Raw genomic sequence first — 13842 nt, forward strand, 5'->3', positions numbered from 1 at the left:
TTCTATCCCTTTAAATGTTAACTACAAGCTATTTCTTTTATACAATGTCTAAAAACCGATGTTAATAAAAAATTTGATCTGCTCATTATCGAAACTTGTTTAAAAATTTTTAATTTCCGAGAACATCGAGAGATGTAAAAAATATGTATATATTGCCTTGAAATTCTAGATTACAAATGTATTTCTAAAGACAGAGACAAATTTACTATTTTAAAAAATTAAAGATTTCTTTGTAATCGTTAATTGCGTTAAATGTTCATATCAGTTTCTCATGTCATGCATTTAAAATTTCATTGTCAATATCTTAAAACAGCTGCTTCTATATGTACATACAAAACAGTTTCGCCTCCCACTCTCTGCTTCGTATTTTATAATACAGTGTGTGTTTGCTCGATCCCAGAAAGTCTCGTCAGTCGCCTGCGTACCGTTGTCGAGTGTGTTGTCTACCACGTTCTTCGAGGCACAATAAGTAAAACGTATACGAGTAAGTCAATTTTTTTCAAAACGTTTTTCCTACTTTAATTTCTAATGTCATAAAGTCACATTAAATGGAGAAAAGAAATGGGAGAGAAATTAAAACGTGATTGTGATATGCAACTTTTTAATTTAACACAGTTGATTATTTTTCTTATCTCCGAGGATTAGCAAACACATGCAAAAGTTTGTTATTTAAGAGTTAGCAGAGTTTTATTAAAAAAAAATTATTTGTAAGCGACGTTTGGAATATTTGACAAATTTAGTCAGTACTATATATAGTACTGACTAAACTCGTGTATAATAAATGCACTTCTGAACTTATTATTTTATATAATATATGCAATAGTATAAAATAATATAAAATATATATGTAAAATAATATAAAATAATATAAAATATATATGTAAAATAATATAAAATAATATAAAATATATATGTAAAATAATATAAAATCATATAAAATAATATAAAATATATATATATATATATAATAATATAAAAAATATATATATCTATAATGTGAAACGAGGAATAAATTGAAAAGATACGAATTTAAGAGCCAGCTTTATTTTAACTACGCGTAACACTTTATTTCTATCTGAATAAGACGCAACACTGCTCCATATGCGCTATCATTATATTCAATGGTGGGGATAGTGGAGCAACCGGGAAGCCTTTCTTATACTGATGAACACGTGAGAAAAGGGCCTTTTTCATAGCGTATGCAGAGAGCGAGAACAGTGAATACTGGCACTTACATGGAAAATGAATGACATTGATTCATAGAGCGATTTTCGCGTCGATTAATTACACAATTGATACATCAAATCAACAGTGATCTGTTGAAAAAGCCATTTATAGATTTACATCTATCAGATTTTCAGAGATATTCAGTTTTTAGAGATACTAAAAAACTAATAAAAATTAATTGTTGCATATGATTTTTTTACATACTTGGTAATTTAATTATCTTATTAAGACGATACTTCGCAGTAAAAAATCTAATATATTTTTTTCTCTTTTCGAATTTATGTCTGTAATTTATTACTCAGTTCTAATATACAAATAACATCGGAAATAAACATGTTATTCACATTAGTTTGTACGTTCATAAGTCCAACTGAAATGTTGAGTCAAGATCAAGTTTCAGTTCTTGAATTGTAAGTTGTAAATTGTATAATTCTAAATTGAGAGAAAGATTTAGAACTTTAAAATTATCAAAAAAAATTTGTATTTTAAAGATTTCTTAGGGCAAGCTTTTACAAAAAATTATATACATGTATTTTGATCTATATAATATTTTAAAGATTTATTTTTTTATATTTACTAACATTAAAAATTTCTTATATTGCACATCGTAATTCCACACATTGCCTGACGAAAGTCATTATCATAATAGTTCAAAAACTTGCCGTGAGTTAAAGAGATAGTTAAGGAGATCGACATTGATAATTTTCTCAGCAATCGATGAGAAAAACAGAAGAAAAAAAGATAATATATCTCAAATAATTGAGATATATAAAATAATTGTTATTTTCGTAGAAATTCTTTATTAATTCTTTAGTAGAACTCTCTAATTTTCTATTGTTAAGTAATTCATCTATTGGAGTAATTTTATTTCGTATATTTTGAACTCCCCAACGGAGAGACTAATTCAGATTTAAATGTCATCAGAGTAACTAACTGCATAAAAAACGAACATAGAAGGAAGGAACTTGTCCTGAAACGGTACTAAGTAGCTCGGCTCGTTTTATGAAAAAAGAAAACGTTGAAACTGCGAAGTATCGTGACGATTGCCGATTTCTGCATGTAATGTCACAATGGCAACAGTATATACTATGCTTACGGTATTATATATTTAATACAGTATGAATAGCTTCCACGCAAAAAAATGCACCGTATTTTGTGGAAGTTTTTTCTGTAAATCATTTCTTCGAGTCAGTGCAGTAGAGTCTCTTTAAATTTAGCCACATTAATTTTGGTACTCCTACACACACACAATTTCATGAGCACTAATATCACGTGTCCTCTATGTCATAATGACAGATCATGTGATGGCATATATCGTGCAATTGCATTCGCGTAACTGCGATATATTTATGCAGTTTGCACTATAGAGAGAATGTTAGTTAATTTTTGTTTTCCGAGAATTTTTCGCTTCTATCCCCTTAGGACCAAAATTAATGAGATTTAACTATACTTGCTCGATGTGATGTCATTCGTTGTTGCAATTTAAAATTATTAAAATTAAAATTAAAAAGGTCAAAATTATCAATCCAATTCTTCTCGGCGAGAAATATAGATATTTCGGAAAGTATTATAGAACCGAAGTAAGATGAATTTTATGTGGAATGAGAAGTGTTAATCCAAATTTTTAGACTGTATATTTTTGACGGTGACGATTTACGGCTTGTGTGAACGCTATCTAACAGGAGTCACTTATTAGATGAAAAGAAGCTGGGGGCAAGAGGAGATTGCGAGAAAGCAAAGCAATTACTTCGCCTCTCCGCTTAAATTGTTCAAGGAGTTTCATTATTACCTTTTTTGCGGGCATTAAAAACGATCGCCTTGTCGAGTCTGTACGGTCCGATGAACTTTTCCCACGGTCAGTCGACATTCGATAATTTCGTTTGATCTTTTCCCTCGTAACTATTCGCTCCAAACATTGGCAATTGTCAATTAATCAGGCTCGTGCTGTTGCACGCACTTAATAGCGTGAAGCGCAAGAAAAAATACCTAAAACATAAAGAAGAAGATGAGAAATATCTCTTAATAAGACAAAAACTGCTTATTTTAATTCGACAAAGAGAGCAGACAAAGTTAATCAAGAAGTAGCCGCGATAAGAATCGATTGCAAGTGAAAATCGCGCATGTGATACGAGTTCGCACAAATTTCTGCCAAACGGTTTTCAAGATGTCAACGATGGTTAATGACACGAAAAATGGACACTGTTCACAGCATCATGCTGACAAATTGCCTAGTAAAGTCTCGGGATATCGTCGTGCCGAACATTCGGATTTACCGTACTTAGAACGTCTTATACGTTCGACGACTTACGAAATTTTCGGAGACGTAGAATTGGAACGGCTCTAGTATTTATAGCGAGTTATTTCAGAGCTTGCTCGTTCTTCTATATATCGGCAAAATATAAATCGCGCTTTTTTCGCGTTTCAAAGTACCGTTAAATAAAATTTGCAGCGAAACTTGCTGTCTCTTTGTGATCCAGTATGACGATAGACATGATATCGTTTCGGGAATATGCCTCTGCAATTATCCCAATATTCCATCAGTACCACCATGCGATTGGTTGACTTGGTTGAAAACGATTTATGGGTAATCTTCCTTTCTCGCCAGCACTGTCGGGAAATAGTACACTGAGAGAATTTTCTCTTAAAATTTACCCTGAAAATCATGGAAAGAATTTTATGTTTGATTAATTTTACTATGCAGTTTAGTAAAATTTATCAAACATGTTTTATATTTTATTGTGATAGATATTATTTTTATTGTGATAAATATTAATCAGAGAAATTCTCATAAAATTCTTTCCATGATTTTCAGAGTAAATTCGAAGAGAAAATTCTCTCAAGTAATGTCGATCGATTTATTTCTTGAATGAGAATGCCAGACGAGCTTTATTCAACTAACGTTTCTTCCGAAAAGGATCTCTGCTGCCAGTGAAAGAAACACGATGTTCGTACATTTACTGGTATGGGATGAGCGTTACTCAAACAATGATTTCCTCAAGGAGCTGTTAGCCGCAATCTTCGACATCACTACCTATTGCCAACACGTGATCCTGGTGGTACCTCCTCGGGTTATCCTAGGTGATCCTTTCTATCGATCTAAGTTCACCGGCGAACCTCCTTCGAATGGCGCGTTAATAAATAATACTTTGATAGTTTATTAATTCAAGAGTTCCGTGTGTGTCATATTTTTTTCTAGCGGATATGTTCGAGCGAGAGATGACTAGAATTCTGGCTAAACACGCGCGACACACCGATGCGTTCCAATTTTTATATTTAAGCGAACGGCAACGATTACGTCCCAAATTGAAGATACGGAGAGTCGTGTGAGTCAATTTGATTTTCGATCAATCATATTTTGCAAAAGCCATAAATACCTGCATATCTCTGATGATGACGATGTATAGCGAGGAAGACAATGACGATATAAGAACGATTATCGACGATGAAAATACACGCCTAAGAGAGCTTTATGGGGAGTATTATATCAGCGAGATGATTCGTTCTCCGGACAGCTGTCGCCAATTAATCATCGGTGAAGATGCCGATGGCTCGGTGGCAGGTGTCATGTGTCTCAACTCCATAATCGATGTTGATCTGTTGAATGAGAATTTCGAATTAACCCCGTATAATGGTTTAAGAAAGTCGCACGAAAATGATAAAACGCCGACTGATGTCGTCGAAGCGACCGATTCAAATGAATCTCTTCAATCTATATTTTCGCAAGAATATCGACAGCAGCGATTTGATCGGAATTTAAATGACGATAGATCACGACTGATCGAAATAATTCGGGATAAAAAAAACTCCGAAAAAAGAGGTCAGTGCTTTATCAATAATCAAATTTGATACTTACATTTATACGCGACTGGGAACTTTCAAAATTAATCTTCTGAAAATAATTTAAGAGAGCTATAACTTCGAAAGATCGAATGGAAAAGGCAGGAAATAAATTTTTCTTTCGTAAATGCGCGGATAAAAATAATCATAGATTTGTCGACGAGAAAATTCTTTTGATACGAACCCTTTTAATTCTTAGCACATTGAGAGATCAAACAAATTTTTTAATATTTTCTTTCAATTCTTTTTCTATTCCAATCATCGACTTAATTAAGAAATAAAATATCTAAATATAATATTAATTGCCGATGTAGACAATAAGGCGATCTCTTGATTTTTAAGAGGAATGAGTTGACAAACCATTAACTTCTATTTCGGTTAGGCTCAATAATATTCAGTTAATAATATTTGAGCGTGTGTGAGTAACATGTTAACACATTGAGAATTGCTTATTCCGAACCGCGCCGATATGATTACCCGAAGTACTTTGAAGTTAAGATACTGCCTCTCTTATCACTATTATCAGCTTCCCCTTGTTAAAAACTCCTTCCAAGTTTCATAAATTTATGATTTCAATATCATATGTGCAAAATGAAATATTGTTTTCATCATACGCACAATGACTTTTATTTTAAGTAGCAAAATCATGAGAAAAGCAACGCAGAAGAAAGAGAATAGGGAGATTAAAAATATCAAGAATGAAGATGCTAAAAAGGAGACTAATTAATTAGATAATTTAACTGCATTTCTCCTTATCATCATGATTCTCTTTTATAATATTCTTTAGAATTTTTAAGAGATAAAAACATGGGAGTATGAATTAAGAAATAATGATAACTGTTTCAATGAACATTTATATAATGCGCGTGTATTGTGATAGTGCATAACATGAAGCTTCTTTGCAAAAATACTCTACTTACTGTTAAAGACAACCAGATGATGCAAACGCAACTCATTCATGATGTTCCGCCGATGCATCCAACGTTTCACGATGAAATAAATGTCTTCGTTTTGGAAATTTTTGCCATGCGCGATGAGATGAGGCCCCATTGGTCCTATGATTTCTTGGAGGCTGCTTTTGATTGTTTTCCACATTTAGAATATTGCGCGATTGTCCTCCCTTTTTCGCATCCATACTATCAGTTTCTTCAACATTTTACGGTATTTATCATTTTGATTAATAAGTATGTATGAGGAAGAAGAAAAGATGGTATTTATTTTATGTTTTCAATCTAAAACAATCTCATAATGATATAGTGCATACCATTGAGATGTAATAAAGATTTTCCAATGACATTATACATTGTACATCGAGCGATTCTTCGCGAAGAGATAATATGTCGTTGCGCCCAAATACAAGACCGAAAATCTATACAGGAACTTTTATTCGCTGTACCAAAGCACAATGAGATCTTGACTGATTTCGATTTTGCGATGGATCCTTTGCAGCTCGATCTAAATTGTTTTGTCTTCGAATGCAACGATACAATGGTTGGACTCGCTATAATACGGTTATTACTGTATATCAATATAGTTTTTTTTTTTAATAAAAAATATTCAAATATTTATATGAAAGAGTAAATAAAAATATTTTTCTTTTATCTTATTGTAGTGCCGAGAAACAAATCGATTTCATTAAAAAACATTATCATATAGAAGATTACGTGTCTATACGGAGTATTCCTCAAGATAATTACGGACGCCTCTTGCATTTTGTTCTCATGCCGATTTTCTCCACTTACCATCGCTTCTTTTTCCGCGAGATTGCTCGTTTAAGCGAGTTAACGGTAATCTTATATCGGCTTCATCACGAAGATGAGAGTACCTTGGTGAGCTTTACGATAATATTCGATTCGGAAGATATTTCAAAAGCGCCAATTTTTTACTTTTACAGTCTATTACAACACATGAAAATTTTTGATCACCTTTTATCACGTTTGATTAAAAAAATCACACTGATAAAATATTAATATAGAAAGTTACTTGCAGACACGAATGCATCCTTTGGTGTCTTGCTTGGACGATATGATTCCAGTTAATCCTCGTAGACAAGCTGAATATAGATTCCCCATCATTTCTGAAAATCTTAATAACTGCGAAAATAACGTAAAAAATAAAGAGAATGACGATGATAACAATAGGTTCTCTTTATTTGTTACGTCACCAAGATTAGCAATGATGCCACGTGTAATTATCGATATGAAGATCGTTATCGTTGGGGCATCGGAATGTGGAATAGCTTTTGCGGAATATCTTGCTTTACGGTAAATTTTTAATTATAATGATGCTAAACTCGACAAAAATATATCACTGTACACTGAATTTTCTCTGAAAATCATGGTAATCGTGGGACAATATGGTATGGAAAGAATTTTATGAGAATTTCTCTGATTAATATCACAATAAAAATAATATTTATCACAATAAAATAGAAAACATGTTTGATTAAACATAATTTATATTTTATTGTAATAGATATTATTATTTTTAGTGATAAATATTAATCAAAGAAATTCTCATAAAATTCTTTCTACACCATATTATCCCACGATTACCATGATTTTCAGGGTAAATTCTAAAAGCAAAATCTGTGTACATAATTTTTTAAAAAATATAAAAAATACATTCTCTTAATCATTATAATAATATTAAATTATAATAGATCGATGCAACATTATATACAATTTACAAATCTTACATTAATATCGCCACATGGTATACCTTTTGATAATAAACCAAGTCGCGCAGAGATATGTCTACTTCCATTTAAAGGAAAATTTTGCTTAGAATATCGTCGCTGTATGCCTGCGAAAGCTTGGATCAATATTGTTTATGGCATTATGACAGAGATCAACAGGTGATATTGAAAAGCTCTTAATTTTATTATATTTAACTTTTTTAATATGAAAAAGATGTAGTTTTATATATTTTTCTTTTCTCTTTTTTTTTTTTTTTTTTTTACAACAAGCGACGTTTGTAATCATCTACTGCTTTAATATAAATTAATATATACATATGTATTTGCACTAGGAAAGATAAATACGTAAGTGTGATGAATCAAGGAAATATCGCGTACGATTATTTGGTTTTAACATGCGGCTTGCAATATCAAAGACCGATATTACAAAGAGACACAAAAACGCAAAAACAAGAGTAAAGTTGCCATTAATTAAAACAATCACTAAATCCCCCCTTATAACAAAATATTATACATTATATAGTAATTGCTACATTTTATAGAAAATACTATATATTATATATATTTTCCAAGGATGAATACAGAGGAGACACCATGGAATTGTCTTACTATAAATGATGATACGGAAGCTTCTAATTGTTTAAGAAAAATTTGGTTGTTAACAAAGGATCTCAAAGAAAGGAGTAAGTGCAACGTCAATTAACCAAGTTGCTATTTTGCAATATTCCGATAATGTTGTTTGATTCTATTAGAAGCAATATTCTTTTACGGTTGTAATATTGATTGCTACTGCGCGCTCGGCGGTTTGATCAAGTTCGGTGTAAAACCTTCGTGGATCACGTTAATCAAGCCGATCCTGAACTCCAACAATACGCACGACAAATTCTTTTTTGACGATTGCGAAGTATGGTTAAGATAATATGCTACGTGATTTTTCACTACTTATTTATAGTTATATTTATATAAACAGTGTCCCCATTCTTAAAGTAGACCCCATAAATTATGGGACATTCTATGCATATAGAACTAATAGCATCGATAAAATATTATACTCGTATATAAGGTGAACGAAGCAGTGATGAACGCTATTTTACAAGACAAGGTTCAAGTTTTGTGCGAATGTAACATGATCGATTGGGTCCTGACAAAAGATAATGACGAGAAGCTGATGATTGAAAGCATCATAATCGAAAACGAAGGGGAGAGAAGAAAGCTAGTCTGCGATGCTCTTTTTAACTTCTATGAGAAAACGATTAATTTAAACGCATTTTGGGGTAATTTTTATTCATAATTTTCATCATTGACACTTTAAAGCTGCATTTAATCGATATGATTTTTTACATGAAATTTACGGTTTCAGCAATTTATCGTGCCGGTCTCGTTTTCGATGATTTGTTAGTGATAGATTCTGAGTTTCGCACGAACGATCCGTTTATTTTTGCCGCTGGTACCATGACGAAATATTCTAGAAAGCTTTACGCCAAATCCTGGCAACATAAATATTATAATAGTGTAGAAATCGGAGAGAGAGTTAGTATATAAAATAGAATCCTCTTGTTTTTTTTTAAATGTAATGTCAATTGTATATTGAATCGTTCGCGTTTTTTCCGTATTTGTTTATATCTGAAGCTCGCTCAAATTTTACGAAGAGTGATCGATATTCATCGGCGGGACGAGCAAGTTCCTGTATTTTCGAAAGAGGAAAATGTATACTTGACACTTCCGGTATTCCGTGTACCCATCATAATCGCTTGCATTTTGCCGGGCGATTATTATTATTTGCATGTACACAAACCCGGCAAGAAAATTCGGGACAAGATGACGAGTAGAGATAATTTTTACGTGAGTTTAATTTGAAGGAATTATTTAGAATAATACGCGAATAAAACGTTGCTATTTCGGCATTAATAAATTTTGTCAAAGTATATCGAAGAAAATAGTCGTATAAATAATTGCATTGATGCAGTTCATTTTCAAGGTACAGGGCGAAGTGCTTGTAACTGGTTCTTGCACATCCGAAATTGGATATTTCCGTATTAAATTAAACATGTACGATTCGGTGGAAACTGTAACGTGTATTAATAGAAAGGTGACCTTAGTTTATGTGCTGCGTATATTTATTTTGTCACTTAAAATATAAATGTGACTTCATTTTAGAATTATTTTATAGATATTTCAAGTGCAGAATGTGGTCGCTTTATATGGAAAACACGAGAGTATGTTAAACGAGTTAAAATTCCGTTTTCGAGTAAGAACTAATGACAATATAAAAAGAGATTTATTAAATTTTAGTATGCTTTATATTTACACATTTCTCATAATAATTATTTGTTTTCGCGCGATCAGAACTCATATATTGCGGATTTTTACGCATACTTTCGCGAACCTTGGGCTGCAGCGATTTTTCATGATAAATTTGAATGTCTGCGAGTTGAAAATCGAGCTACTTTGCTGTCGCAGACGGTAAGATACCGTTCATTTGATACACCTATGTACATCGATATTTATTCCGTGCTTATTTTTTCGCTATATAGGATATTTACGGCGATTCCTTGATCGATAATTGCATGCGCGCTTTAATCAAATCCAAATGGAAAGATGTGAGTTTTTTAACTAACAAATTTTCATGATGATCAAAATATGCATATTTTTCTCCCACTATCAATTAATATTCCAAATTGAAAGAATTCGATATTTGTATAGATATCTGAAAATGATCGACGTTACATCGAATATAAATATGCTGGCTCGATTTATCATCGAGAACTCGAAGATAATCTTTTGAATTTTTTGGAATTTCACGAAGATGATTTATCGATGTATTGTACACCGCAGAGACAACGCCAAATGTATATGGATATAGAAGAAAGTCCATTATATTTCGAACAATAGAATATTTTTACGAATTTGAAAAAATATGAAAAATACCGAAAAATATATTATAATTATATGAAAATGAGGGGAGATTCTCCGAGAACTTTGGCGACGTATGAAAATATTTTCTAAAGATATTTTCGAAAGCTAAGATTGATAGTAGGAAGAAATATCAATGAGATTATTTAATTTTTCCGAGTTAATAAAAATAAGACGATGTAGTAAAATAAAAAAATTAGATCAATTTGATATTATTTCTTATTATTTAATATTATATCTATATTATTATGTAGCAGAATTATTTAATAAGTATAAAGTTCAATTAAATTTTTTGGTAACACAAAATGAGAAAAGCTTTGTCTCTTCTTCATCCATCTTTAATTTTGATCGGAAGTGCATTCAATTGAAATGTGAAGCCTTGCAATCTTTTTGCTAATTTTTAGTAAATTTATCAATTTAAAATAAGACGAAATTTGTATGTGTTGTTTGAAAAAAATTCTTACTATAATTAAATTTAGATTTATTAGTCCCTGAAAATATTTAAATTTAATTTAATTTTTCACAACACGTAATTTATTTCCAATTTTATAACTCAACAAATCTAATAAGTAATAACATTTGTATATTTAACATTTACATTTATGACACATATAATAATAATGTATAATGTTTATAATACTAGGAAAAACGAAAAATTATCGCGCTCTAGAACTTTTTGCATTGTGTTTTGTTACAGAGAAATATAGATTATAAATATAAGAGAGAGTTATAAGAAATTAATTAAAAAATATTTATAAAATCGTGCCGTCAAAGTTATCGGAATTGTGTCTGAAAATGACAAAAAAAAAATAAAGCTCCATTATAAAAAATACAGCTTTGCTATATCAAGCTGTGATGGCCTTCTTTGCGTGTTCATTGAAAAATTAATCGCGATAAAAAAAAAAAAAGAAATAGATTAAAGTGGCATTATGCAAATTTTTGCTCAATGTCCTGTCGTTGTTTGTATATGCGAAGGTTGCATCAACTATCGACACGTAATAATCGATGATAAACGGTCACACCTTATTTCTGCATGCAAACATTTTTGAATTAAGATAAAAGCCACGTGCGATCGTAGAAGTCATCCTCGGTAAACGAGTTCGCATCTACTTACTTGGTATGCGATTCGATCTGTAGGTCAAGTTTAACATTCCGCTAAGTTGTAGCGCGGCGTCTCAAGGCATTCGTAACGTCACATCACCTACGTTTTACCTTACGTTATACGTCGTAGGAAGGTTGTTATAGAAACACGGATACTATCCAAGAGAGAGAGCCGATAGATAATATTTTAATATACATATTAATCTCCGCGTTTTTGCTCCCTGTCGAAGAGATGATTTAAGCGCTGCGGAAATTATATTATAAAATAGCGAGATAGGAAATAATTAAAATAAAAAAAAAAAGATAAAGATTCTACGTGTGATTCAAGCTTTTCTATTTTGTGTGCTCATACTTTGTAGAATATATCGATTTATTCAAAAAAAACCTTCGTTCATTTCAATCTGTTCTATGTGTTTGCAAAATTTAATTTTTTTATTACGCCTTTTCCTTGAACACCTACACGTGATACGGATTCATTACGGATTATTACAGATTTCGTCAGTCTTTTTCGTGTCTCTTTCGTAACTCATGTCGCCGCGTTTTTGAAATGTATCCAAAATCTCGCAGACCCTGAGATGTTGGGTCAATGTCGTGCTATTCTTACCGCTGGCTTATTTACCGTGACTTTCTAGCGTGGTCCCTAAAAATGTTCTGTAGTTTATCACAAAATAAATATTGACAATATTCACAAATAAAATTTTCTCTCGTGGCCACATAGATGCTAAAATCTATGTTAGAATTTAGAATGAACAGCTCTATATTTACAAAAAAGAAATCAATTCGAAATCTTAAAAAAATACGCGAATTTTAAAATACATGGCATGCGAACTTGTGTATCGATTACTTGTACCGATGCCAATTCTATTGTAATATAGAACCATTATGTAAGAAAAGCTGATCTGACACAACACAAACACATTTTACGACAGGATAGCATGTTTGTCATTCTAAATCTAAATGATAATAGGAGATCCATATTCGCGCCATGTTAATGAATCACTTCTATTTGTCGCTGTATAATTTCTACTGCCGTTCTTTTCATGTTAACAGGAACTTTATACATAATACATTTAAGAACCAAAATATATTTTTTAATTAAAGAAGAAAAATCTTATTTTAAGACAAATTGCCTTATTTGTTGCTGAGCTCTTAGTAGCTCATTTTTTGTCTCTTTGTTTTTATATTCTTATATGTATAAATAGAATATATATATAGAATATAATTTCAAAGAATTCATTAATATAAACAAAGGAAGAAGTTGTAACTCATGATTTCTCACTGAGAATCAATTATATTTAAAATAGCAATATCAATATAGAAGTCAACTCTATCTTTGTATTATATTACGTTACGTTATATCGTAGCGTTTATTTTCTATATTGATTGCTTTTTCTTATCAATTTATAAATATTATACATTTTCTTTTTACAAGGGAAACATGCTGAAGTCTTACCCCACGCGATTTTCCACTAGCAGAACTGGTACTCGAGTGATTCGCTTGACAGTGGACCAGGAAGCAGTTCTTCAAGAACAGTTTAATAGATGGCCAAGAGCACCTTATACCGCGGACATCGTACTGCTCGCGGCTGAAACTGGTCTTTCCGAGGCTGATGTTGAAGTGAGTAAACCTATGTCAAACTATAATAAATAACGATATATAACGTGAATAAAATAAAATTTGCATATTATTCAATGAAACAAGTAAAGTGAAATAAGATATGATAAAAGTAAATTATGTTCCAGGGATGGTATGCTATTAGATTGGCTCAGTGGCGGAAAGAACAGGGTCTCGGCGGGAATCTTGGGTTACATTGATTATTACTGTGAGACTCGTCAATGTTATTTCACTTTGTACCTGAAGTTCTGATTTATATACGCACACAGGCAACTGGCCTGATGGAAAATTATGCGCCTTAATGTACCTTATACTTCATTCATAAAATTGATTTAGCAATTTAAAATTTTTATTAAATTGGATATGTAATTGAGTTTTACTTGTATTTTCTTTTTTATCTGTATATCACATAGTTAAATATTTAGATTAACACAAATATATATATTTATTT

The 13842-nt window shown here is 31.5% G+C and overlaps 2 protein-coding genes and 1 long non-coding RNA gene across 3 annotated transcripts; 2 read left to right on the top strand and 1 right to left on the bottom strand.

Moving 5' to 3' along the window:
- Positions 1 to 348: 348 nt before the first annotated feature.
- Positions 349 to 13764, top strand: LOC145932650 (homeodomain-only protein). Its single transcript, XM_083031767.1, has 3 exons — positions 349 to 484; positions 13209 to 13394; positions 13520 to 13764. The coding sequence occupies exons 2-3, from the start codon at positions 13215 to 13217 to the stop codon at positions 13589 to 13591; spliced, it is 252 nt and encodes an 83-aa protein (XP_082887893.1). The 5' UTR covers positions 349 to 484; positions 13209 to 13214; the 3' UTR covers positions 13592 to 13764.
- LOC145932656 (uncharacterized) lies at positions 2691 to 4223 on the bottom strand. The gene is made up of 3 exons (XR_014424762.1): positions 4127 to 4223; positions 3658 to 3834; positions 2691 to 3213 (listed from the first exon to the last, which is right to left on the bottom strand). It is a non-coding gene; the product is annotated as an uncharacterized LOC145932656 (long non-coding RNA).
- LOC145932519 (cilia- and flagella-associated protein 61) lies at positions 4052 to 12900 on the top strand. The gene is made up of 20 exons (XM_083031515.1): positions 4052 to 4067; positions 4142 to 4305; positions 4424 to 4550; positions 4632 to 5044; positions 5993 to 6225; positions 6322 to 6575; positions 6677 to 6893; positions 7054 to 7328; positions 7727 to 7921; positions 8095 to 8217; positions 8336 to 8445; positions 8515 to 8666; positions 8826 to 9036; positions 9123 to 9292; positions 9392 to 9604; positions 9729 to 9851; positions 9933 to 10010; positions 10109 to 10225; positions 10297 to 10362; positions 10466 to 12900. The coding sequence occupies exons 2-20, from the start codon at positions 4170 to 4172 to the stop codon at positions 10652 to 10654; spliced, it is 3402 nt and encodes a 1133-aa protein (XP_082887641.1). The 5' UTR covers positions 4052 to 4067; positions 4142 to 4169; the 3' UTR covers positions 10655 to 12900.
- Positions 13765 to 13842: the final 78 nt, after the last annotated feature.

Source organism: Prenolepis imparis, unplaced genomic scaffold (assembly GCF_030444845.1).
Source record: "Prenolepis imparis isolate NDT839.2.m4 unplaced genomic scaffold, iyPreImpa1.0 SCAF_1, whole genome shotgun sequence".
In the NCBI taxonomy this organism is placed as follows: Eukaryota; Metazoa; Arthropoda; class Insecta; order Hymenoptera; family Formicidae; genus Prenolepis; species Prenolepis imparis.